The sequence below is a fragment of the Acipenser ruthenus genome, chromosome 15, assembly GCF_902713425.1.
Source record: "Acipenser ruthenus chromosome 15, fAciRut3.2 maternal haplotype, whole genome shotgun sequence".
Lineage (NCBI taxonomy): Eukaryota > Metazoa > Chordata > Actinopteri > Acipenseriformes > Acipenseridae > Acipenser > Acipenser ruthenus.
Window position 1 is genome coordinate 34589413 of NC_081203.1, and position 27873 is coordinate 34617285.

A 27873-nucleotide genomic window follows, 5' to 3' on the forward strand; every position below is an offset into this window, starting at 1 on the left:
GCTGTGCTGTGCTGTGCTGTGAGGTATGGGGCTGTGCTGTGCTGTGAGGTATGGGGCTGTGCTGTGCTGTGAGGTATGGGGCTGTGCTGTGCTGTGCTGTGAGGTATGGGGCTGTGCTGTGCAGTGCTGTGAGGTATGGAGCTGTGCTGTGCAGTGCTGTGAGGTATGGGGCTGTGCTGTGCTGTGCTGTGAGGTATGGTGCAGTGCTCTGCTGTGAGGTATGGTGCTGTGCTGTGAGGTATGGGGCTATGTAGTGCTGTGAGGTATGGGGCTGTGCTGTGCAGTGCTGTGAGGTATGGGGCTGTGCTGTGCTGTGAGGTATGGGGCTGTGCTGTGCTGTGCTGTGAGGTATGGGGCTGTGCTGTGCTGTGAGGTATGGGGCTGTGCTGTGCTGTGAGGTATGGGGCTGTGCTGTGCTGTGCTGTGAGGTATGGGGCTGTGCTGTGCAGTGCTGTGAGGTATGGAGCTGTGCTGTGCAGTGCTGTGAGGTATGGGGCTGTGCTGTGCTGTGCTGTGAGGTATGGTGCAGTGCTCTGCTGTGAGGTATGGTGCTGTGCTGTGAGGTATGGGGCTATGTAGTGCTGTGAGGTATGGGGCTGTGCTGTGCAGTGCTGTGAGGTATGGGGCTGTGCTGTGCTGTGAGGTATGGGGCTGTGCTGTGCTGTGCTGTGAGGTATGGGGCTGTGCTGTGCTGTGAGGTATGGGGCTGTGCTGTGCTGTGAGGTATGGGGCTGTGCTGTGCTGTGCTGTGAGGTATGGGGCTGTGCTGTGCTGTGAGGTATGGGGCTGTGCTGTGCTGTGCTGTGAGGTATGGGGCTGTGCTGTGCAGTGCTGTGAGGTATGGGGCTGTGCAGTGCTGTGAGGTATGGGGCTGTGCTGTGCAGTGCTGTGAGGTATGGGGCTGTGCTGTGCTGTGCTGTGAGGTATGGGGCTGTGCTGTGCTGTGCTGTGAGGTATGGTGCAGTGCTGTGCTGTGAGGTATGGGGCTGTGCTGTGCTGTGAGGTATGGTGCAGTGCTGTGAGGTATGGGGCTGTGCTGTGCAGTGCTGTGAGGTATGGGGCTGTGCTGTGCAGTGCTGTGAGGTATGGGGCTGTGCTGTGCTGTGCTGTGAGGTATGGTGCAGTGCTGTGCTGTGATTGATAGCGTGCTGTACAGAACTGGTCAGACACAGTACAGTTTAATATGGAGGACTGGGATTGTATCCCGTACCATTTCATTCACAGTACTGCAGAGCACATGCAATACACTGAAGACACCCTAGCTAGCAGATCCATTTTATCAAAATGACCTTTGTTAAAATTCTCCAATGGTAAATGTGCACTTGCTGTAAATTCACTTGCCTGTGCTTTACCAGGTCTGCTTAGCATTGCTTGTGACCAAGGGTTTTGACCTTGGTTGGTTCTGCTATCACAATTACCAAGGCGAATCACTCTAGCAATGATGTGGAATGTTTCCAGTGACATAGTGGCTGAAAATACAGCCCTGCCACTTTCTGCAATCCACAGACTAGCAGTCGCTTCTCCTTTGGATCTGTAGCTCAGCTATCAAGAGTAACTCAGTGGAGGCACGCCTCTCAACATGATGGCGCTCTTTCCACTCTGCACCAAGGACACACCTGCCTTCCAAGGGGCTCACTCCCACGATTGGATTTTCCACTGCTGGTGCTATGAACAGATCCATGCTGATGCTGTATCAGGAATGCGACTAACAGAACGTCTAGCAGGTCCAGGAACCATTGTGATGACACTGGAATAGGAGAGCCTACCTCGATTCATGCGTGGAGACCCTGCCCAAGTTATCTTTCCATCTTCTGACTTGAATGCTTCATCCGCATGAGAAGCAACGGGCTGCTGGGGACAGTCTGATTTTCCACATCTTCTCTTTCATGATGAAGGAGAAACCACGACAGAGTCAGTGTGCGCCTCTTCACACTCATCAGAGGAAGCTTCATGGGAACCAGGAGCAGCATCATTACTGTCTTCAGTTTGTGACACTTCCTCTTCCACTTCACTGTCTCTGTCCAGCTCTGCGACAAATGGATTTGTCTGACAGTCACTCGCAACGGCTCATTTCTGAACCTCTTTATCAGAGAGATGCTGAGAAAATGAGCCTCTAGTAAGGTGCAGACAGGTGCAGCCATTTCCAAACATCATCATCATCATAATACAAATAATAATAATTATTATTATTATTATTATTATTATTATTATAAGACTATGTGAAAGCATTTTATTTTCTTCATGCATACAAAGATACATAGATAAATACCTCAGGTGATACTCATCTGAGACATTATGTTTGTATTCAAGATCAGTTCCAAAAAATACAAATAAAAAAACGTCTCAAAGTTCTTATTTAGGAAAACTCATCAAATATTGGGGGGGGGGGGGGGGAGTAGCATTTAAGGGGACTGGAAACCAGTGTGGGGTCAAACAGACTGGAAACAGAACAGAAGGGTTAAAGACAGCATTTTGAAGTTTTGAAGAGAAGTTGAAGGGACAGGAAATACTTCAGTACTGAAAGTCTTATTTTAAACAAACATTACGGTCTCCCAGGGCCCAATGCTTATAATGCAAGTAATACAGACGCACACACAGAGACACACACAGATGCTCACGGAAACAGACACACGGGTAAACACACACACACACACACAGAAACTGAATCCCAAACACCCACACACATACAGAGACATGCACAGGTACGCAAACTCAATCAGACACACACACACACACGCAGCCCTTCAGCAGCTGCAGCAGCGCTGACAGAGGCAGGGCAGACAGTATCAGCACTACAGCAGAAGTCGGAGCGTCGCACTGAGATTTACTTCCCCAAAATGAGGCCACGACTGCTATGCAAATGAATCGAGGGCCCGTGGATTAGAACAGGACACCTACTCTAAATCATGATTGTCAATCATCGCTCGGGATTAAGGGATATGGGTTTACAGACCTAAAAAAGAAGCACTCCCCCTCGAGGCAGCTTCGCATTGTCACCGGGAGGGTGGGGGGGGGGGGGCAGGACTGAAGCTAGGCCTGCACTGGAGCAATACTGCCCCCTGCCGGACACACCAGGCAACTGCAGCGCTGGGAAGAGAGCGGCTTTCAGTTCCTTCCCTGTTTGACTCGCTCACTCACTCTTCAAACAGATCCGGTTTCAAACTGTAATCGCTGCCTAAGTGCTGACCAGGTCTAATCTGCTAGTGAAGCTCGTGTAACACTACATAGTTATTTGTCACAACAGAGGGAAACCTCTCAGGATTAGTATTAGGGTTCAGGCTAACGCTGGGGTTTCACTAAGCTAACAATTTACTGCTACAGTAAGTGCAGTTTAATATGTTCGGCTGCTAGTTTCAAGCCCTGCTTTATAGATTCGAAAGAGGCTAAAACGGCTATTAGTACACCGAGTATCTGTAAACTGCTTGAAGTGACTTCTCAATTATTAGGACACTCAGGTTGCTCTGAGATTTTGAACTGCATGCAGATACAGTGATGACTGCGGATACAAAAGACTAGAAGATTCCTGTCTACAAGTCACGGCCAAACTGACTCTGGAAGCTGTTTCACCTTTAATGCAACACTCATAAAATACATTTTCTCTATGTGTTCTTAATGCTTCTACGTAGGCCTGCTTGTGCAATTTTACTGAAAAACACTATTTAAAAAAAACAAAATAACAAACCCAGAACTGTCCTGCCGAACCTCGTCTTCTTTAATATCAGCATCACAAGGGTATCCATGGATTATAAAAACTAATAGATGGGCCGCTTCAGTAAGTTACAGGAAAACAATTCCATCTCGGGTTCCTGTGACAGTTTATAAACTCCACCTTCGCTCTCGTAATTTATGACGAATTTATATTATATATATATATATATATATATATATATATATATATATATATATATATATATAGACACACACACACACCTCGACCCGTCAAACTAAACACAGGTTACACTACAGGGCGGTGTGTCCTACAAGCGGATACCCACCTCAGTATCTCTCTCTGTGGTGGGGTTTCATGTGCTTGTGTGTTGTGCAGGGTGTTTGCTGTTCAGTATCTCTCTCTCTCTCTCTCTGTGGTGGGGTTTCATGTGCTTGTGTGTTGTGCAGGGTGTTTGCTGTTCAGTATCTCTCTCTCTCTCTGCCTGCACTTTGGAGCAGTACCTGAGCTGCCTTGCCTTGTGCCAAGAAAATTAATTAATAGGAGCCGCAGACAGAACAGAGCAAAAAGCCCTAATGATTATACATCATTAAACGAAGATTCAGTGTCAATGTGTTTAGCAGGAATTAAGCAAATCTGCTGCTGACATGAATTGACTGCTATAGTATCACAGTGTCAGTCAGCTGGGAGGCAGTGTGGTCTAGTGGTTAGAGCTGAGGGACTGGGGGGGAGGCAGTGTGGTCTAGTGGTTAGAGCTGAGGGACTGGGGGGGAGGCAGTGTGGTCTAGTGGTTAGAGCTGAGGGACTGGGAGGGAGGCAGTGTGGTCTAGTGGTTAGAGCTGAGGGACTGGGGGGGAGGCAGTGTGGTCTAGTGGTTAGAGCTGAGGGACTGGGAGGGAGGCAGTGTAGTCTAGTGGTTAGAGTGGAAGGAGGGAGTGTGGCCTAGTGGTTAGAGCTGAGGGACTGGGGGGGAGGCAGTGTGGTCTAGTGGTTAGAGCTGAAGGACTGGGAGGGAGGGAGGCAGTGTGGTCTAGTGGTTAGAGTGGAAGGAGGGAGTGTGGCCTAGTGGTTAGAGCTGAGGGACTGGGGGGGAGGCAGTGTGGTCTAGTGGTTAGAGCTGAAGGACTGGGAGGGAGGGAGGCAGTGTCGTCTAGTGGTTAGAGTGGAAGGAGGGAGTGTGGCCTAGTGGTTAGAACTATTGCTAAGTTTTTTTTTTTTAATTAAAAAAAAAAAGCACAAAACAAACAGTCAGCTTTTTGTAATAGTTTAGCCCCGACATTCTGAAGTGGCAGTTTTAATGAAAACTCTTTCAGTGGCGGAACCTCATTAGGCTGAACGACAGAAAACGCACAATAATTCTCTAAGAACATCAGAAACGCTGGAATGAAGCTCCTCGTTCAGAGCAGCGAGTCACGGTGCGTACAAAGGGCCCCAGCGAGCCCTGCATCAGCACGGGCCCTTGTGTGGAAGGAAGGAAGGATGACATTCCAAGTGAATTCATCTCTGCGGGGAGGTTTCCATGGCGCCCTGGTAAACACGGAGCTGCGCTGGGGGAGGGGAGTAAGCAACAGAACTTCATCACTAGTTTTACTAGAAACAAGAAACATTTGGAATGGAGCACGTGAAACAGGAGCCATGCCCCCTCTCTTGCAGGGACCGCGCCGTTCCATGCATGCTCCTCAGCGTTATTCGACAGACTGCAGTGCGTTTCTCACTATTATCATTGAACGGTTTGTGAGTCAATGGATTAGTGATCGCCGCCGCGGATTTCATTCTGCAAGCCTTCAATAAAATATTCACTGATCGATGTATTTGATCCGCTGCCCTGCTTGTGTTTGCTTTTGAAACTCTTTGATCAGTCACGAATCAAGCAGATGAACAATAAAAAGTTTGACAAACGTTACTACAGTATATTGGATGTCATGTCAGAGAGAATTGATTTTCACGTATTTGGATCACCAGACTAGCAAATGATGGGTAGAATGGCTCCTCTCATTCCTCAACTTTCTAAAATATCTTAACCTGGAACAAGTCCTTTAAAAAGAGAGAACTTTACTTTTAAAACACTTTGTGTGTCCCACCCCTAGAGGGGGGAGAGGCTGGAGGAGTGAGAGTGCCTGTCCTAGCGAAGGGACGACCCCCCTCCCCCCTCCCCCCACAGGACCCCCGCAGTTCACACACAGCGCTCTCTCTCCCTGCTGGTCCGGGACACTGCAGTCAGGGAAGCAGGCTGTCTCAACAGAGAAGGGGGAGAAGCAGCGCACACTGAATTAGGGGAGAGAGCCTTATCGCCAGCCCCCAATGTTGACAGTGTGCTAATCCCATCCACCTGCTCAAACACTCCCCAAACAATTCACTGTGCGCCAACGCAAAGGGTTTTAATATTCGAGTCAGCTCCCGAGCGCCTCTCTGTCTGCGTGTGTGTCTCTCTCTGTGTTTTATCAGCTTCAGCTGGAAACAGAGCACCCCCCCCTCTTCCTCCTCTCCCCCTAACCGTAAAGGCAGACCGCTTTAATCGCTCTGAAAACAAATAGTTTTTGAATGTTTGGAAAGCGGCAGTGTTTGCTCCGGAGCCTATGAAAATAGATTTTACAAGCTATCCGGTTGTGATTAGGGGTGACAGAACTGAATTCAGCAGCATTAATAATATTAATATTAGCCTAATTAATTATATTGTTTAACTTTCCTCTGCAGCTCTGTGTACCTTCTATACAGACCACACTACACGCTGTGTGGGTTCCTGCCCCTGGAGCACAGCTCTCTCCTCCCTCTCTCTCCGGTTCTCTTTTGGACGACTTTGAACTTGCTACATTACAAGAAGGCTTGCATCTAAAAACAACAGACAGGAAAAAGATAAATACATTCAAATAAAATGACACCCAGACAGCTGAATCACTCTTTGACGACCATCAGAACTGTAAACACAGCCTCCACAGAGAGCTGGTCCGAACGGAGAGATCCTCACATTGTATCCAAGTTGCCTGACAGACAGACAGAGAGAAAGGTCTAGCTGGAACGCTGTTACAGTACGGAGCGGCAATGAAGTTTACTGTGCTTATTATACAGTCAGTGCTTCCAGAGTGGTCACCTGGTAAAACGCATCATTTGTTTTAATGAATGAATGAATTACCAATAAAAGGTGAACACAGAATTCCTGCACACTGGTATTAATTAGCAAGGAGACAGGAAACAGAGGACAGAGCTGCTCTCAAGTCTTCAGTTTAATTTACAGCAAGCAAACAACATCATCACTTACGCAGAGCACTCATCAGATCCGAATTCGCACAGCAGTCGTATTTCAACACTTCACTAAGCAGCCAGTAAAGTTACATTCTTACATCGCTAGTGTTCAGTGTGTGTGCCAGGCTGAACCTCTGTACAGGACTATCTGAGCAGGGAGGGACAGAAGGGATGGGTGGAGGACACTTAGTTTTAAATGACCATCGTGGCTTAGTGTCTTACGTACAAGTACAGTGTGCCCAGTACAATCGCACGCTGTTGGGTACACGTTACCCAGAACTCAGGCAGCACTGCAGCCGGATTGACGGGCTTGTCAATAAAAGCCATCAATCAATAATCAAACTGCTTGAAGACTAGCATGGAGGTGCTTCACTGTGCAAACCTCCCCAAAACAGCCACCTACCTAACCCTGACCTGAGGGAGCCACCACCCCTCCCTTAGTCCCGGGCACAGGCACACGACAGCGGCTACTCATGGGGTCAACTTGGCCCACTGCTGTAGTTTTTGGCACTACAAAAAACAAGCCCACTGTCTCGACAGCTCAGAAGTTCAATTAGTACAGAATACAGATAAACACGCTATTTTAAGGAGTTGAGATTGACAGCTGGGACGCGAGGTTTACATTTTGGGTTCAGAAGATGGGGCTGAAGAAATGACACATGGTATATACCCAAGCTAGACCAGTGTGTCTTAACTAAGGTCCTTCTGGGAACCCCTGAGAGTCCAGGTCTTCGTTACTGCTGCACCCTCGCAGTGACGTGTCTATAGGCTGAAGCGGACGATCCAGCACTGCAGATTAGGAGTCTTTTTTATTCATGTGTGGATCTGTTTGTTGGCCAAGGTGTCTCCCAGCCAGCTGAAGGGTCACAGGGCTGATCGGTAGTCTTGATATTTAACAGCTGAAGCCACGCTGTCCTGATCGGCAATGCCAATAAGCAGTCTCGCTGTGCATTAGCTGAACGACAGGCAGCGCTGCTGTCTCTTATCTGACACACTGCTGGGCTGTACTGTTGTTACCCATTAGCTGGAGCATCTCCTCAGTGTGGTTGATCTGGAGCCCTCATGTGCTTTCTCTGAAGCCACTCTGTCCTGATTGGTAACCGTGTTGTCTTATTAGCTGAAGCCTTGCTCTCTGAAGTCTGTTCTTGCTTTCTGTTGCTGGATGGACGCGGTGTCGGCCGGTGTGGACACTGTACTGACCGGCAGCCCTGCTACCCAGCGCTGCACAAACAGATTATTGAGATCGCGCTCTCCGCAGAAATCAGGTGCTGACAATTGGGTGAGGGTCCCTGGTGTTGAATCGGGCTGATTCAAAGTGAAACAAGTAAAGACACAGCTGTGCTTGGGTTTGTGTTGATCGCTGCTTTTCACTCTGCAGAGAACAGCGATCCACACAAACCCCAGCCGCTGTTTCTTCACTGGTTTTCACTTTGAAAGGTGAATCAGCCCAAATCGATGCTGACGACCCTCACCCGATTGTCAGTGGAGAAGCCCATTCGAACCGTTGGATAATGGGCTCGTGCAGCTCTGCCGCTGCCCTCCTAGCTGAAGTGCCTCCCCAGCCTGGCGGCACGGTAGTCCACTCTGAGCTGCACGAAGGCGTGCAGCAGATTGCGGTCCAGGTTCGTGAGCTGCTCCCCCGAGCAGACCTGCTTCAGGTTGTCAGGGGCCACCACCAGGAGGTTACACAGCGCGTGGAGAGTGTCGAACAGCTGCAGTACCAGCGGGACCTGCAGGGGGAGACAGAGAGAGAGGGAAAGAGAGTCAACATACAGAGGAAACCCAACACAAACTCTCTCAAGCTGGATGAGGAGAAAAACACATCTTTGGGGGGCGGGGAGCAGAAATCTCTCTCTAGAAGTCTACTGCAGCCCGCAGCCTTGTATCAAGCACCCTACACATGAAACCCTCCTCTTCCCCCCCCACCTCCCCCAAACAAACTTGTTCCAGCACCCCTCCTTAGCCTCCCTCCCCAGCTCTCACCCTGAACTCCTTGGCCCCTCCTGTACCTGAAACTCTCCTCTTCCGCTCTGTACCCTCCCCCTGCACCCCACCACTCCCCTGAACCAGTACCCCTCATTGCCCCCGCTGCCTGGCTCACCTTGAACTCCTTGGCCCCTCGCCGGTACTCTGCCACGTCGCAGATGGCCAGCATGCCCCCCATGGAGCTGTACGTGAACTGCTGCAGGTGCTCCAGGATGAGCCGGTGGAACCGCACGCCAAACTCCATCAGAACCGTGTCCACGTTCTTCCCATCCATCGAGATCCGAACCCGCTCCACCTGCTTCATCACGTAGGCACACACCTTCACGCACGCCTGGGAGAGAGAGAGAGAGAGAGACTGACAGATTCAACTACGAGTTTAATAAGACACATCAGAGCTTATTACCTACTGTGGCTAATCAAGCTCGTAATAAAACCTAGAATGGGTGAAACTGCAATTATTTCCATCCCTGGTAAAGATCTTAAAATAAAACTCTCCAATATTCTAGAATTTTAGGACTGCAACCGTTGTGTAAGATACTTGACCGAGGAGCCTTCCCTCCTTGTACAGAAGGTGCAGCCTGTACACGGTATGTATAAATTCTCCTTGAACTGGACAGGGTGTGTGTTCTGCAGCGGGGGTGCGATCCCTCTCCTGTGGCACTCACGTTGGTGTACTGGATTGTGACGTTGTTCTCGTCCTCTGGTTTGAAGTCGGTCTTCTTCTGCTCTGTGGCGAGGATGTGTTTCATCTGCCCCAGCATGCAGTTCAGGGTCCTGAGCAGGGAAAAGAGAGAACACAAGAACATGTATGAACAAGAGGTGGCTATTCAGCCCATCATTGCTCACCCAGTCCCTATCAGCTGACTGATCTCAAAACTTGGTCAAATCTTAAAGGATCCAAATCATTCCGCATCAGCACCATGGCAGCCCATTCCATACCTCCACCACTCCCAACATGGTGTCCCCTACTCTGTGTCTCCACATCATTCCCAACACAGTGTCCCCTACCCTGTGTCTCCACGTCATTCCCAACACAGTGTCCCCTACCCTGTGTCTCAGCTTACCATACCACACACAAGCCAGTCCACAGGGGCAGGCTACTGTGTATAATATCACTGCGAGGGAGCGAGTGACTCTCACATGCATGCGATATCATCCAGATCAGCTCACATGCACACAGAACACACACTAACTCGTATCGACTTCACAGCACAACATAAACCCCAAATACACACGCAGTCTATCTATCTATTTATTTATTTATTTATTTATTTATTTTTAAGTATGACTCAATTCAACCTCAAAACATACTTCAAACCAAAAGTTGACATCGATCCCCCCCCCCCCCCCCGGTCTCACTGCGGTCACTGTGTGTCCGTGTCCAGACTGACCTGTCAATGCCAGAGTCCAGCTTCACCTCCATCTGCTCGATGACCTCCTTCTTCTTCTGCAGGCACTCTGTCAGCTTCGGGGAGGAGCTGTGGTAGGAGTGAAGAGAGACACAGCACTCAGAGAGAGTGTGTGTGTGTGTGTGTGCGTGCGTGCGCACATCTGTGTTGACCTGCACAAACCTGTCTAGAGAGATGCTTTTTTAAATGCGTTGTTGTTTATCAGAGCTGTGCTCTTCTAAATTGAACTGAACTTGTTATTGCACTGCATCACTATTCAAAATGTGCTTAAAACAGGGATAAGCCTCCCACTGCACAGCAGCTTGGGGCTAAAGCAAGCTCCTAGTAAAACCTGGAGTGAGTGAAACTGCTGTGCAACAGGAGTCTTACTTCCATCCCTGTTAATGTCTCAGTCATTGTATGCTTTCCTATGTGCCCAACATTGACCCACCAGAGCTGGCTGCCTCTGCCCCAGTATAGCCTGGAATGGACCAGTCTGCTCAGCGATGGGGGGGGGGGGGGGGGTTGCTTCCACACCTGTCTGGAGGTGGGTGCTGGAGCAGCTTCCCAGCGCGCTCACCTGATAAGGGGCATGAGGTGGTCGTTGAACTGCTTGTCAAAGAGGTGGAAGATGGTGTTGGCCTGCTGAACCACGTCCAGGAAATACAAGTTTGCATTCTTGGAGTCTGGAGAGGGGATGGCTGGAGAGAGGGAGAGACGGAGAGAGACAGAGACAGAGACAGAGACAGAGATTAAAACCTTAAAATAGAGGTTCTGATTTCAAAAGGTAGTCCCTGATACAGACAGATCTTTTTAAAGAACCACACACTCTGGTAAGTGCTGAGAATCTGTGGATCTGAATGCAATGTACAGACTGTACCAACTAGGATATTTTATGACAGTGAGAAAAAAAGAAGCCCCACTGACCTGCCAGTCCAATCTCCAGCGCGTAGTCCATGTGATCCACACACAGGTGATCCACCAGCAGCAGGAAGATGGAGTAAGCATTCTTCGGCAGGTCTGAGGGGTCCGACAGCTGGGAGAGGAGAAAGAGGACAGAGAACAGAGAGACATGGTACAGCATTTAGAAACATGGTAAACTATGGTAAATGCATCGTACAATCATGGGAAAAGATTGGGGGAAAACTGCAAAAATACCCCGGTAAACTTTTATAAGTGTACCCTGTATCAGCCCTCTCTCTCTGTTCTGTATTGTGACTCGGTCTGTCTCCCCTCCTCCACCTGTATCAGCCCTCTCTCTCTGTTCTGTAATGTGACTCAGTCTGCCTCCTCTCTCTCTCTCCCTCCCTCTCGGTTCTGCAATGTGACTCAGTCTGCCTCCTCTCGCTCTCTCCTCCTCCCTCTCTGTTCTGTAATGTGACTCAGTCTGCCTCCTCTCTCTCTCTCCTCCTCCCTCTCTGTTCTGTAATGTGACTCAGTCTGCCTCCTCTCTCTCTCTCCCTCCCTCTCGGTTCTGTCTCCCCTCCTCACCCTGTGGCAGCGTTCGAAGGCGTGCCGGGTCTCCTGCAGCAGGTTGACCACCACCTCCTGTGAGAGGAAGGTCTCCCCGTGCGTGTCGATGCTCGGCCCCAGAGACAGGTTGGTGCGCTGTCGGATTCGTTCCTTCAGGTCCTGGATGCTGCGCACAGAGAGGGGAGGGAGGGGGGACAGGGGGACACACATACTCATTGAGGGCTCTGGGTTTGCAAGCGGTCCAGTTTAAATTGAGAGCCTTTGATTACAGTACGATTCGGGTTTCTCATGTTGCTATAAGTAACTCAACATGCTGTGAAGAAGTTCTCTATCTAGGGACAGATCCACACACCAAGCACTTCAACCACGAGACACTGTTTGTGTAGCTTGGCTAGGCTGCATGATAATGAAGTTACCCGCCGGTGCCCAGCGTGCGTTTCTGGTGGTTCTTGGACTCGTAGTATCTCTGCAGGACCGCGGCGCTGCGGCTCCGGAGGAACTCGCGCTCCATCTCCATGTAGCTCTCCAGGTACGAGGAGAAGATGTTCTTGATCAGCTTGGACAGAAAGGTCTGCTTGTCTGTGCCCAGGTTGAACTCTGTCAGCTTGCCGGCCAGGGTCGTCGTCCTGCGACAGAGACAGAGACAGAGACAGAGACACACACAGAGATAGAGACAGAGACACACACACACAGAGACAGAGAGACACACACACACAGAGACAGAGACACACACAGAGACGCATGCACACAGCACACACACACAGACACACACAGAGACAGATGCACAGACAGGTTAATAAACAGGAAGTGTGTTTCAGTATAAAAGATGAATCTAGCAACTGTGGTCGATTACAACTCTTCTACAATAAGAGACAAACTGCACACAACTTATTACAGAAAAAAAATTATTAAAAAAAATGCTGTGGAAGAATTCAAAATCCTGCATCTTTATACTGATCACTGAATCAGTGAATCAGCTGGCACAGTAACGTGTTACCTGGTGCACAGATCAGTGAATCAGCTGGCACAGTGACGTGTTACCTGGTGTACAGATCAGTGAATCAGCTGGCACAGTGACGTGTTACCTGATGCACAGATCAGTGAATCAGCTGGCACAGTAATGTGTTACCTGGTGCACAGATCAGTGAATCAGCTGGCACAGTGATGTGTTACCTGGTGCACAGATCAGTGAATCAGCTGGCACAGTAACGTGTTACCTGGTGCACAGATCAGTGAATCAGCTGGCACAGTGACGTGTTACCTGGTGCACAGATCAGTGAATCAGCTGGCACAGTGACGTGTTACCTGGTGCACAGATCAGTGAATCAGCTGGCAGTGACGTGTTACCTGGTGCACAGATCAGTGAATCAGCTGGCACAGTAACGTGTTACCTGGTGCACAGATCAGTGAATCAGCTGGCACAGTAACGTGTTACCTGGTGCACAGATCAGTGAATCAGCTGGCACAGTAATGTGTTACCTGGTGCACAGATCAGTGAATCAGCTGGCACAGTGACGTGTTACCTGGTGCACAGATCAGTGAATCAGCTGGCACAGTGACGTGTTACCTGGTGTACAGATCAGTGAATCAGCTGGCACAGTGACATGTTACCTGGTGTACAGATCAGTGAATCAGCTGGCACAGTAATGTGTTACCTGGTGTACAGATCAGTGAATCAGCTGGCACAGTGACGTGTTACCTGGTGTACAGATCAGTGAATCAGCTGGCACAGTAACGTGTTACCTGGTGCACAGATCAGTGAATCAGCTGGCACAGTAACGTGTTACCTGGTGTACAGATCAGTGAATCAGCTGGCACAGTGACGTGTTACCTGGTGCACAGATCAGTGAATCAGCTGGTACAGTGACGTGTTACCTGGTGTACAGATCAGTGAATCAGCTGGCACAGTAACGCGTTACCTGGTGCACAGATCAGTGAATCAGCTGGTACAGTGACGTGTTACCTGGTGTACAGATCAGTGAATCAGCTGGCACAGTGACGTGTTACCTGGTGTACAGATCAGTGAATCAGCTGGCACAGTAACGTGTTACCTGGTGTACAGATCAGTGAATCAGCTGGCACAGTAACGTGTTACCTGGTGTACAGATCAGTGAATCAGCTGGCACAGTAACGTGTTACCTGGTGTACAGATCAGTGAATCAGCTGGCACAGTAACGTGTTACCTGGTGCACAGATCAGTGAATCAGCTGGCACAGTAACGTGTTACCTGGTGTACAGATCGTACAGGTTCTTCAGGTACTGCTCAGCATCCGCTTTGCGACTTTCCTCCAAATTGTCCCTCACAAAGTTCTGAAATGGAAGCAAAATGTACATTCACAAACGAGATGGGCTAACCAGAAACACAACAGTTTTTCTAAAAGCACTGCTACGGAGGGTCTGGCCCGCGTGGATCACCTGCAGCTTGTTCTCGAAGATGTTCTGGATGAGTTTAGCCATGATGGTCTCCGGGCTGCTGAACACCTCCCCCACCTGCTTGTTCACACGCTGACACAGCACGGCCGTGTCTTCAAAGACATCGTTACGAGAATACGCACCCTGGGACACAAAGAGTTAAAGAGTCAGGAGCAGAAGACCCCGCAGACAGCGGCAGGGATAGAAATAAGACTCCTACTGCATAGCAGGTTCACCCAGTCCAGGTTTTAATGTGTGCTTGATTACCTCCAGTGTGTATGTAGATCAGATGTGTCTTACTAAACTCATAGTAAAACCAGGAATGGATCAAACTGCTGTGCAATGGGAGTCTTGTCTCTGGATATGGATAAGTGAAAACGGAGCAGTGGTTGTAAAGTGGAAAGATTAGATCTGGCACGTAAACAGATTTCAAACGCCTACCTCCTGGCACTGTTTGATGTACACGTCGACACAGTGAGCATAGCCCTGGAAGGACAAGGAAACCGAAAATATTCAGAAACTCTCCCTCGGGTCTCAACATCAGATAAACACCAAAACAACTAAACAACTAAACAACTTCAATCTACAACCGTGCATTCACTGACTGCGCCACCTCATAAATAAAGTCAGGGCCGCTGGCGAGCTGCGCAAGGCTAATGGTAGCACTGCAGTCTAACATAGCCACGAACAGCCTGGTAGCATTACTATACAGTGTATGTGATTCACGGTTACATGCAAAAGTATGAGAAAACACAATACAACCTTCCCCAGAATGTCAGCTCACTATGGTAACACTTTAGCTGGGTTTCAGATGTTATTTAAAGAAGTCAAAGCTTCGTTCTTCAATGCATTACACACAAAGAAGAGACGACACCGGCGCTCTGAGCCCCGGGTACTGACCTTGAAGTGCAGCAGCACAGCGGCCGCCTGCCTCATGCGCGCGATCTCCCCGCGCCGCTGTGCGCTCGTGAACTCCTGGATCAGCTGCCGCTCCAGGTCGTGGTATTTACCTGCGAAACCCCAGGGAAGCCACACGCGTCAGAGGAGACCACGTGCTGCATGGAGCGCCACCAAAACCAGGTGCCTCAAATCAGCTCCATGATTTCATATTCTAGTGCTCCACAAGCCCGATTTACAATTCTGAACGCCCGTTCGATGCAATCTCTAAAAACAGTGCAATTCATTCAAATAGAAATAATAATGAAAAACTAAAGTTAGACTCCAGTGCTCCTTCCTTTTTTGCTATCTGACTTCATCAAATTACAATGAGACACTGGAAGCAGTGCACTGGCCCATATGCAGTCACATATAGAGCGTAGGGACCGCAGGCAGGTGATCCAACAGCTGCACTACAAGGGCAAGGCCCCAGATATACAAGAGCTGTGCAGAACCTGCACCTGGAGCAGAGCAGACCGTGAACACATCCTGGTAAACTGAGCCCAGATCAGCCCTCCAGCGGACAATCCAAACTTTAAAACAGCAAGCACTTTCCAGCTCACTTTGGCCCATGTTGCATTTCTCCCTGCCTGTATCGGTTACACTTAATTAAGGGGTAACATGATCACCCCCCCACCCCAGAATAATTCATGGGCACCACCTCTCGCAAACACAAACTCAAAATCTTTACTTACTTGCAATCTTTGCCTTCACATCAGCAAACCTGTTTGAAACCAAACAGAAGCCATTAGAACGAGCATCAGAAAAAAAAAAAAACATTCACGCTTACTGCCTCCTGCACAAAATAAACTGAGAGAAATCACTCTGCCTGCTCTGTGTAACTAAAGATCTCTCCTTCCATGCATAATAATTTGCATAAAATCAAATCAGTGAGGTTTTAAAATGTGTGCAGGCTTTTTATTCCCGGTCCATTGATGGAAATGCTTTGGTTTCCAAAGGCAGCTGCTTAACTAGTTAGCTACCTGTCAAAAGGAAGCTCCTGGGCAATCAGATGCAGCTTCTGAATGATGTCAGCGGCCTCTTTGATCTAAAGAACAAAACAAACAATTCAAATAAACAAGGTCTGACGGAGTGTTTCCCGCTGTCAATCGCCGCAGCCCTTCCCTTTAGTACAGCGTCTGTCCTCTAGCTAAGATTAACCAAATCCCATGTAAGCGGTCATGTCACTGTTCCCTGAAGTCAGGATTTGCACTGCTCGGGGTGCAGCTCTACCTACCTTTGCAAGGGATTTGCACAGATTGGGAAAGGGTTACGGTTTGTTCTTCATTATTTGTTAAATAAAAGACTCAAGGTGACCCAGGTAATAAGGGCAGCGATGTGGAAGGAAACAGAATGAAGCACAGCAGCTGTGGATCAGCTCAGCGTGTGTGTTCCACGTCTTCACTGTCTCCAGCAGTCCACCCTGCCACAACAGCACAGCTTCCCTCCCTGGCCCCCTTCCCGCTGCTCGCCTTGTCCGGGTTGTTGAAGACGTCGCTGCGCAGCTCCCCGTCCAGGAACTCGTTGAAGTAGGTCATGAGGCGCTGCGCCTCGACGGCTCTCTGCCGCGGCGTGTTCACCCCCTCCAGCTGGTCCCCCAGGTGACACACCTTCGTGGCCACGTAGCTGATGTGCTCGTCCAGCTCCTGGAAGTGCTGGAACGCCACCTGCACAGAAACGCAGACCAGGGCGTCAGAGTCTCACACTCACACACACACTCCCGTGTTCAGCAGGGATGGACATGAGACTCCTGGTGCACAGCAGTTTCACCCATTCCAGATTTTAATACCAGCTTGATAGTGTGCAACAAGCTCAGGTGTGTCCTATTAAACTCATAGTAAAACCAGGAATGGGTCAGACTGCTATGCAATGGGAGTCTTATTTCCATCCCTGCAGATTCTACTGCTTTAAAAGTTTTCTTTTAAGTTGCAAAATAATGTAGTTGTATTAGCGCTGAGCACAGCACGTCTCTGGGTACCTGGTTGCTCCTCTGCAGGTCCTGCACTTTGTGTGCAAACTCCTTGGCCTCTTTGTGACACTGCTGTTCCAGCTTCTCCACCCTCCTCTGGATTCGCTCGTCCAGCAGCTTCAGATCCTCGATGTGATTCTCAAACTCATCCAGCAGCCTGCGGGAATATTGCTCTGTATTATTGTCTTGTGAAGGGGAGCTCTGTATTATTGTCTTGTGAAGGGGAGCTCTGTATTATTGTCTTGTAAAGGGGAGCTCTGTATTATTGTCTTGTAAAGGGGAGCTCTGTATTATTGTCTTGTGAAGGGGAGCTCTGTATTATTGTCTTGTGAAGGGGAGCTCTGTATTATTGTCTTGTAAAGAGGAGCTCTGTATTATTGTCTTGTAAAGAGGAGCTCTGTATTATTGTCTTGTGAAGAGGAGCTCTGTATTATTGTCTTGTGAAGGGGAGCTCTGTATTATTGTCTTGTAAAGAGGAGCTCTGTATTATTGTCTTGTGAAGGGGAGCTCTGTATTATTGTCTTGTGAAGGGGAGCTCTGTATTATTGTCTTGTGAAGGGGAGCTCTGTATTATTGTCTTGTAAAGAGGAGCTCTGTATTATTGTAAAGGGGAGCTCTGTATTATTGTCTTGTGAAGAGGAGCTCTGTATTATTGTCTTGTAAAGGGGAGCTCTGTATTACTGTCTTGTAAAGGGGAGCTCTGTATTATTGTCTTGTAAAGGGGAGCTCTGTATTACTGTCTTGTAAAGGGGAGCTCTGTATTATTGTCTTGTAAAGAGGAGCTCTGTATTATTGTCTTGTGAAGGGGAGCTCTGTATTATTGTCTTGTGAAGGGGAGCTCTGTATTATTGTCTTGTGAAGGGGCGCTCTGTATTATTGTCTTGTGAAGGGGAGCTCTGTATTATTGTCTTGTGAAGTGGAGCTCTGTATTATTGTCTTGTGAAGGGGAGCTCTGTATTATTGTCTTGTGAAGGGGAGCTCTGTATTATTGTCTTGTGAAGGGGAGCTCTGTATTATTGTCTTGTGAAGAGGAGCTCTGTATTATTGTCGTGCTGGGTTTACTTTTTGGGGTCGAAGGCCAACGCCCCTCCCTTGGAGCCGCCCCCCGGGGTCCTCCAGGCCAGCCTCTCGATGTACTCGTCTGCATCAAAGGGCTCCTGCAGCATCAGGGAGACAAACCGTTACACACGATGAGACACGCACACGCACACGCACGATGAGACACGCACACACAGACACACACACACAGAATGAGACACGCACACGCACACGCACACGCACACACGATGAGACACGCACACACAGACACACACAATGACTTTTTAATTGCTCTTAGTGAATCCGGATATTATGAATTCACAATGCTTTTGGATACCGGAATTAAATGAAAGTTTAATTTAAAAATAAAATCATCATCATCATAATAATAATAATAATAATAATAATAATAATAATAAAATAACCCTGTACACAGTAAATAACACAGCAATACAGCATGCAGTGTGATCGAGCCAGTATTACAGTCTCTGCACCGAGGAAACCCCACCTCGATAACCCTGTACACAGTAAATAACACAGCAATACAGCATGCAGTGTGATCGAGCCAGTATTACAGTCTCTGCACCGAGGAAACCCCACCTCGATAACCCTGTACACAGTAAATAACACAGCAATACAGCATGCAGTGTGATCGAGCCAGTATTACAGTCTCTGCACCGAGGAAACCCCACCTCGATAACCCTGTACACAGTAAATAACACAGCAATACAGCATGCAGTGTGATCGAGCCAGTATTACAGTCTCTGCACCGAGGAAACCCCACCTCGATAACCCTGTACACAGTAAATAACACAGCAATACAGCATGCAGTGTGATCGAGCCAGTATTACAGTCTCTGCACCGAGGAAACCCCACCTCGATAACCCTGTACACAGTAAATAACACAGCAATACAGCATGCAGTGTGATCGAGCCAGTATTACAGTCTCTGCACCGAGGAAACCCCACCTCGATAACCCTGTACACAGTAAATAACACAGCAATACAGCATGCAGTGTGATCGAGCCAGTATTACAGTCTCTGCACCGAGGAAACCCCACCTCGATAACCCTGTACACAGTAAATAACACAGCAATACAGCATGCAGTGTGATCGAGCCAGTATTACAGTCTCTGCACCGAGGAAACCCCACCTCGATAACCCTGTACACAGTAAATAACACCTCAATACAGCATGCAGTGTGATCGAGCCAGTATTACAGTCTCTGCACCGAGGAAACCCCACCTCGATAACCCTGTACACAGTAAATAACACAGCAATACAGCATGCAGTGTGATCGAGCCAGTATTACAGTCTCTGCACCGAGGAAACCCCACCTCGATAACCCTGTACACAGTAAATAACACAGCAATACAGCATGCAGTGTGATCGAGCCAGTATTACAGTCTCTGCACCGAGGAAACCCCACCTCGATAACCCTGTACACAGTAAATAACACAGCAATACAGCATGCAGTGTGATCGAGCCAGTATTACAGTCTCTGCACCGAGGAAACCCCACCTCGATAACCCTGTACACAGTAAATAACACAGCAATACAGCATGCAGTGTGATCGAGCCAGTATTACAGTCTCTGAACCGAGGAAACCCCACCTCGATAACCCTGTACACAGTAAATAACACCTCAATACAGTATGCAGTGTGATCGAGCCAGTATTACAGTCTCTGCACCGAGGAAACCCCACCTCGATAACCCTGTACACAGTAAATAACACAGCAATACAGCATGCAGTGTGATCGAGCCAGTATTACAGTCTCTGCACCGAGGAAACCCCACCTCGATAACCCTGTACACAGTAAATAACACAGCAATACAGCATGCAGTGTGATCGAGCCAGTATTACAGTCTCTGCACCGAGGAAACCCCACCTCGATAACCCTGTACACAGTAAATAACACAGCAATACAGCATGCAGTGTGATCGAGCCAGTATTACAGTCTCTGCACCGAGGAAACCCCACCTCGATAACCCTGTACACAGTAAATAACACCTCAATACAGCATGCAGTGTGATCGAGCCAGTATTACAGTCTCTGCACCGAGGAAACCCCACCTCGATAACCCTGTACACAGTAAATAACACAGCAATACAGCATGCAGTGTGATCGAGCCAGTATTACAGTCTCTGCACCGAGGAAACCCCACCTCGATAACCCTGTACACAGTAAATAACACAGCAATACAGCATGCAGTGTGATCGAGCCAGTATTACAGTCTCTGCACCGAGGAAACCCCACCTCGATAACCCTGTACACAGTAAATAACACCTCAATACAGCATGCAGTGTGATCGAGCCAGTATTACAGTCTCTGCACCGAGGAAACCCCACCTCGATAACCCTGTACACAGTAAATAACACAGCAATACAGCATGCAGTGTGATCGAGCCAGTATTACAGTCTCTACACCGAGGAAACCCCACCTCGATAACCCTGTACACAGTAAATAACACAGCAATACAGCATGCAGTGTGATCGAGCCAGTATTACAGTCTCTGCACCGAGGAAACCCCACCTCGATAACCCTGTACACAGTAAATAACACAGCAATACAGCATGCAGTGTGATCGAGCCAGTATTACAGTCTCTGAACCGAGGAAACCCCACCTCGATAACCCTGTACACAGTAAATAACACCTCAATACAGTATGCAGTGTGATCGAGCCAGTATTACAGTCTCTACACCGAGGAAACCCCACCTCGATAACCCTGTACACAGTAAATAACACAGCAATACAGCATGCAGTGTGATCGAGCCAGTATTACAGTCTCTGCACCGAGGAAACCCCACCTCGAATAGCTGCGCTGTTGTTGCCATGGCTTGATTCATGGTCAAGCCGGACCGGACAGTCAGTTCGGAGACGGATAGCGAGCCTCGGGGTTTAAACAGTTCGGAATCGCGCTGTCTTGTTATCTGTTTATTTTCACAGCGGAAAAGTCGGCCTGTTTTGCTCTCCTGCCCAGCTATGCCATGTCGGGACCGGAAACTGAGACGAGAAGCTCCGCCCCTCCAATGAAGGGGGGGGAGAGGGGGGGGGGGGGGGTCCGCGTGCACGAGCTGCGGAGGGAATGCGCGTCGCTGCCAACGTGCACGATTCTGGCGTGACAGACAAATACTGCGCTGCGGTGCATTACAAGGATGGAAAGAAGACTCCTATTGCATAGCGCTAATAATAACAATAATAATAATAATCACAAGAGGAAGAAGAAGAAGAAGAAGAAGAAACGCAGTTTATAGTACGTTTATCAAAGTCCTGGTTATGTCATTTTATATTGATAGTTATGTAACTCATAAGGATTGTAGCATTTTCCTGTTGCTCCTTAAAGTATATCCAGTTGAAATATAGAGCGATTGCATTTTCTGAATTCTGAAGACGTGTTCACGGTTATATATTATTATTATTATTATTATTATTATTATTATTATTATTATTATTATTATTATTATTATTATCATCATCACTGCGCGTGTACGATCCCGGGAGCGCGCTTTGCGCGGGCGTGCCGCGGTGCCCTTTCACCCCTCAGAGCAGGAAGTTGGTTGAGTGTTTTGTTGATACCGGAGTGTGTATAAATCACACGGAGAAGCTCACAAGAACCTGTCAGCCTTCTGCATGGTGCACTGCACCTGGCTGCGTGGATCCTCCACGGAGCCGCGATGTCGTGCTGTTTAAACATGTGATTAATACTGCAATATTAAAAGAGCCCTCTCCTCCGCCGATCATAACATCCGCATTGAAATTTAAAAGGCAGTGAGGAACTATCGTGTTAGTTAGCTTCTGCTGCTAATTTTAAGATATCTGAACGATAACTGTTTTCAGTAAGTTGCAAGGCACAGTTTCTCTAAATTGCAACCCTAACCCTCCACTTTTCCACTGTCTCTCCTTGATTTCACAGAGGACTGGTACAGTGGAACTTAAAAAAACAAACACGGTTCTCTTTTTCTTTTCCGGACTGGTACAGTGGGGGAGAGTTTTGGAGTAGCTGTGCCAGTATATGCTGCCTGTTGATCAGCAGTGAATAATACGAACACTTGGCTTGGTGATGTAACGCCAGGAATGCTTTGCATGTCTATTTTAGCGACTCCTCTCTTGATAGCTGGCGTTTATTGATATAATAGAAAGGCGGTGTTTTTGTGTACGTGGGTATATCGCAGTGTCGCTGCAGAAGAGTCCGCATTGAATACAAACAGCAATGAGCATTCGAGCGCTGTGGATCATTAGCCAGGAGAAGGGCGAGTCGGGGAAGGTTCGCTTCTCAAGGTAAATACAAAGGGCCGCTCCTTATTATCATTACATAATGTTCCTTTTCCATTTATATATATATAGCTGCTAATCCCACAGCCATGTTCGTTTGTATTTCACTGTCAGATAAAGCCATTTTCACTCGGGTCTTGCACTACACCGCAGCACCCTTCCCAAAGCTTACCCGTCTGTGCACTCTGCTTGATCTGAGAGCAGGCTGCTGACAGTCCCGTTCGTGTACACACTCTCACCCCTGAAAACCTGCTTTTAATGATCTTAACAGCGCCAGATCCTCATAACCAACACCCTTGCATTTATAAAACCTCTTTTCATGTTTAATAAATGCCCTTCTGTTAAAAAGTGAGTCAGTAAATCCCTGCTGGGGAAAGTTAGGGAGCGTCAGTGTTTGTATCCAGCTCTGGAGATGCAACAATTCATCAATAAATCGATTATTGATCGCCATTGCTTTATTTTAAGACCCTCAGTTAATCCTCTTATAATGTTTTACCACGGTATTTTTGCACTTTACTATGCTTTTACTGTGAGAATATTTCATAAGATATTGGTGCCCTATTTTGAGCCTCAGGAATACACATATATATATATATGTGTGTGTGTGTATATATATGTGTGTATATATATGTGTATATGTATCTATATATATTTATGTGTACACTGAGTGAGTCTGGTTTATCTTGCTGTGTGTTAGTAATACTCCACAGTCTAGGTCTCTCACACAGTAATACCTCCAGTGCTTGTGTTTCTTGTTTGTGTCCCTGCATTATTCAGGCGCTACCCCACAGTGGAGAGCAGGGCCAGCCGACTGGGGCGGGGCAGCTACGTGCCTGTCCCTGAAGACAGTGCTCTGCTGCGCCCCCTGCTGACAGATCTGGGGCTGACAGACCCTGAGAAGCCCTTTGTGGAGGCTCGTGATGGCTGCTCGCGGCTCCACCGCACTGCTGCCCTGGAGCTGGTGCTGGAGGGGCGGCAGGGAGCCGGGGCTGCGCTGTGGCCCGTGCTGGCGATCTCACAGGCGGGGCTGATCCTGGCCTGCCTGCCCTTGGTGGAGGCTCCGCCAGGCCCCCGCCCTCCCCTGCCCAGCCTGGCCTCCGTATCCCAGGGCTTCTCTCTGCTGGCCGGGCTGCAGGCCTTCCTGTCGGGGTCAGGGGCAGGGAAGGCTGAGGTGGAGTCCCGCTTAGCCCTCCTGCCCGCTACCCTGATGCAGGCCTGCCCCCTGGGCACCCCCCTGGAGACCCCCCAGCTCTGCCAGCCCCTGCCACCCCCCACGGTCGCCCTGGCCGGGCCCCAGAAGCAGCCGGCCTGGAAGCCTGGAGTGCACCGCGGGCGGGCGCTGGTCAGCGTGGCGGTCAGCGAGCAGGTCCGGTCCATGCAGTACGGGAACCGGGCCAGAACCGACCTCTGGGACGTGTACGGGACCGTCACATGCAAGGTCAGAGTCCACATTTTATAAAGAATCTCAATCCGTTTCTGAGTTTATCCATATCCAGAAATAAGACTCCCATTGCGTAGCAGTTTGATCCATTCCTGGTTTTACTATAAGTTTAATAAGACAGATCTGAGCTACATACACACTGCGGCTAATCAAGCTCACATTAAAACCTGGAACGGGTGAAACTGCTAGGCAACAGGAGTCTCATTTCCACCCCTGTGTTTGTGATTGCAGTGTGACCTGGAGGGGGTGCTGCCCACCGTGACGGTGACCCTCAGCCTGCCCCCCAATGGCTCCCCTCTGCAGGACATCCTGGCGCACCCCTGCGTCAGCTCCCTGGACTCCAGCCTGCTGACCGCCAGCAGCGTGGACGAGAGCGACGGCTCGGCCTTCTCCGGACCCTACAAGTTCCCCTTCTCCCCCCCGCTGGAGCCGTTCCACCTGTGCTTCTACACCTCACAGGTAGGAGGCGCCACAGGGGAATGCTCCCTGCCGTTTCAGGATTAGCCAAGAGCTCACAGTGATCGTAGATAACAAAACAGTTCTGCGGTGCGCCTCCATCCCTTATAACCTCAAGAGAGCAGCTTCTTTAAAGATGCGCATATTATTTCAAACGTGTATTTTTATTTTTAAATCTTGGTCATCTGGAGAGTCTCTCTCTCTCTCTCTCTCTCTCTCTCTCTCTCTCTCTCTCTCTCTCTCTCTCTCTCTCTCTCTCCATCCCTCTCTCCCTCTCTCTGCAGGTACCAGTGCCTCCTATCCTGGGCTCTTACCAGCTGAGAGAGGAGGGGAGCCAGTTAAAGATCACAGTCAACCTGAAGCTGCATGAGAGTGTGAGGAATGGGTTTGAGTACTGCGAGGCTCACCTGCCCTTCTTCAACAGGTAACAGGGGCAGAAACACACACACACACACACACACACACACACACACACAGGGGCAGACACACACACACACACACACACACACAGGGGCAGACACACACACACACACACAGGGGCAGACACAGACACACACACACACAGGGGCAGACACACACACAGGCGCACACACAGGGGCAGACACAGACACACACACGGGCAGAAACACGCAGGTGCAGACACACAGGGGCAGAAACACAGGAGCAGAAACATACACACACAGGGGCAGAAACACACACACACACACAGGGGCAGAAACACACACACACACACAGGGGCAGAAACACACAGACAGGCAGAAACACACAGAGACACACACACACAGAGGAAGAAAAACACACACGCACGCACACACGCACGCACACACACACACACAGACACACACGCACGCGCGCGCATTTGTTTATTTATTCATTGGGATAACGTAGAAGCTGCTGTCTCCATACTTTGTCATGTATGGTTCCTGACTCTGTTGTATTAAATGTGACCTGAAAGTAGATGGGGAAAGAAAACAGAACTCATTATTTTGTGTTCTGCAAGTCAGACAATAGCAGCAGAACTTTAGCACCCCCACTACAGAAGAAGAGAACGTGCCCCACACAGCCTCGTCTCCTCCTCTCCCACCGACCGCTCCCTTCACTGCGCAGCACTGAGCAGGCAGCGAGAGCAGGGGATGCTGAGGAGCTGAGGGCAGGCAGGCAGGCAGCTCTCAGTGTCTCCGCATGAGCAGATCCTCTCTGATGTCTTTTAGGGGCCAGCTCACCAACACTGACCTCCGCGTGACCTCCGGGCAGCTGGAAGTGGCTCGTGAGAAAAGCCTGCTGGTCTGGGTGCTGGGTAGGTGCGCGGTTTCTGTTAGTTATTTATACATGCTTGAGGCGACGGGGGTATAGTGGAGGCCTCCGTCCGTCTGTCCGTCTGTCTGTATGCACGGCATTTCAGTTCAGAATGTGATGTGTACCCCGGTGTGATGAAACTTGCCAAGTGCTTCGTTTGATTGGTAACAGTCAACCAATTCGTGAATCCGTGCTGGGAGAGACTTTCCGTTTCTGTTAGTTTCTCTTACAAATGTGATGTGGCTGATTTTCTGTGTGTGAGTTAGTTCAGTGTGGATAGCTGTGCTGCCCATCCTGTGTACAGTGATGACTGTGTCTCTGTGTCTGCGAGCGTGTGTGTGTACCCTTAGTAAACTCACAGTGGTTCCCCTCTCCTTCCTTCAGGTCAGAAGTTCCCCAAGTCCCGGGAGGTTTCACTAGGGGGCAGTGTGAGTTTCAGTGGAGCAGGCTCTCTGGGGCCTGTCGACCCTCTCTGCACGGAGCTCACTGCTTACATCAAGGCAAGTGTCACAGCACATGATCGTGTGCACCGTACAGTCACACGAATAGAATGACAATCACTGGAAATCTACAGTACAAAGCTTATACTCTGTATGTGTGTGTGTGTATGTGTATATATATATATATATATATATATAAATATTATACTCAGGCACGCGTACAGACTCCTATTCCAAACTTGAAATAAAACAACGTCAAAATACCAGTTCCTCACATGGCACAAGGCAGTGTGGAGCAGACTGTGATGACTGTAATGCATATCTCTGCGTGTCCCTGTATGACTCTGCGTGTCCCTGTGTGACTCTGCGTGTCCCTGTGTGACTCTGCGTGTCTCTGTGTGACTCTGCGTGTCTCTGTGACTCTGCGTGTCCCTGTGTGTATGCGTGTCCCTGTGTGTCTCTGCGTGTCCCTGTGTGACTCTGCATGTCTCGTCTCTGCAGCTGTATTTCCGGATCCCTGACGTCACTCTCTCTGGCTGCTCGGTGGATCAGCACTCCGTGCAGGTGTACTCCTCAGTCAAGCCTCGCATCACTACCTGTGAGTATCACACACAGTACAGGCATGGAAATAAGACTCCCAGTGCATAGCAGTGTGACGCGGTGCTGTATCTCGCTGCAAATCTGCAAATATTCATGAAGCTTGTTAAAGAAGCCAGGAAGCCTAGAGCACGTCATGCATATCAGGTACTATTTGATTCATAAAATCAGACCCTGAAGCTTTTTGAATAGGGCTCACGATTACTTCGTCCCTTAAACGTTTTTATTCCTCTCTTCTATGTGGCTTTACACACAGCAGCACCCGGACTCTGAATAAATCATCTTGTGCATCTTCATCTTCTTGCAGCTCGGGAACTGATCTCCTCCGAGTATTACATCTGGAACTCCACTGGTGAAGCTCCCGTTTCCTCCGGACCGATGAGGCTGTAGCACCGCAAGAAGAGGGGTGAGCTCTGGACTGGGAGAGGGTTCCATGACCCCCCCCCTCCTCAAACAGCAGGACGGTGCCAGCGGACTCCCTCCCCCCAGCTCAGAATGGGGGAACAAGGGGGCTCCCAGTGAGGATCACCTCTCTACTGCTCGGTTCACAATGAGCACGGGCTGTTGAGGGTGACAGTGCTCTGTGCATGACACTGTACTGTATATAATAAAACCAGCTGACTGTTAAACTGCCCCTGTGTCTGTGGGAAGCCTACTGCAGAGTCATTCATTTATCATTGTTCTCCTTTAGCTTCAATCCCACCGTGTGACCTACAGCAAAGGAAACCTGGTGCAGCACTTTATATATTTGAAACGTTTGCATATCCGGAATACGAAAAAAAACAAACAGTTGAAGAATCTGAGGATTCCCAGCGCTGTAAAAGGGGGTCAGTGGTAATGATTATAAAACCAGTGAGAGATGGATACTGAAGCAGTTGGAGGTGCCCTTTTAAATAATAGCCGAATACTATAGTCCAGCGCTGAGCCGGGAGAGCAGGTCTCAAGCACACAGCAGCAGCGACAGCCTCCCTTTCAACCTGCCAGCCACCCCCCCTTTCAACCAGCCAGCCAGCCCCCCTTTCAACCTGCCAGCCAGCCCCCCTTTCAACCAGCCAGCCAGCCCCCCTTTCAACCAGCCAACCAGCCCCCCTTTCAACCAGCCAGCCTCAGCAGCTCACAGGGGAACTTCTCAAGTGAAGCTGCAATGGGGTTTTTCTCTTTTGTTAGCAAACTCAATGACTAATTAGTGTGCCAGATCTGATGAGGTCCGGGGCGGGGGGGCTGTGTGTCCTGGCTAAGGTTGGAGGGGTTACTTGGTGGG

The 27873-nt window shown here is 49.1% G+C and overlaps 2 protein-coding genes across 3 annotated transcripts; one reads left to right on the forward strand and one right to left on the reverse strand.

The window, feature by feature from the left end:
• Positions 1-6870: 6870 nt before the first annotated feature.
• LOC117421968 (exocyst complex component 5) lies at positions 6871-21125 on the reverse strand. Its single transcript, XM_058986563.1, has 18 exons — positions 20918-21125; positions 18134-18228; positions 17081-17228; positions 16575-16769; positions 16086-16150; positions 15798-15826; positions 15067-15176; positions 14608-14652; positions 14170-14310; positions 13982-14064; positions 12171-12380; positions 11773-11920; positions 11209-11317; positions 10862-10982; positions 10285-10371; positions 9559-9667; positions 9009-9224; positions 6871-8637 (listed from the first exon to the last, which is right to left on the reverse strand). Exons 1-18 carry the CDS (start codon positions 20954-20956, stop codon positions 8449-8451), a joined length of 2139 nt encoding a protein of 712 aa, XP_058842546.1. The 5' UTR covers positions 20957-21125; the 3' UTR covers positions 6871-8448.
• A 482-nt stretch (positions 21126-21607) lies between these two features.
• LOC117421975 (AP-5 complex subunit mu-1-like) lies at positions 21608-27241 on the forward strand. Of its 2 annotated transcripts, none has more exons than XM_034917270.2 (8): positions 21608-22388; positions 23160-23820; positions 24055-24282; positions 24564-24703; positions 25491-25576; positions 25960-26075; positions 26517-26613; positions 26872-26975. In XM_034917270.2, the coding sequence occupies exons 1-8, from the start codon at positions 22321-22323 to the stop codon at positions 26883-26885; spliced, it is 1410 nt and encodes a 469-aa protein (XP_034773161.2). In that variant the 5' UTR covers positions 21608-22320; the 3' UTR covers positions 26886-26975. The 2 variants fall into 2 exon arrangements, with proteins under 2 accessions (XP_034773161.2, XP_033892433.3); XM_034036542.3 differs by having other exon boundaries at positions 21615-22388; positions 26920-27241.
• The last annotated feature ends 632 nt before the right edge of the window (positions 27242-27873 follow it).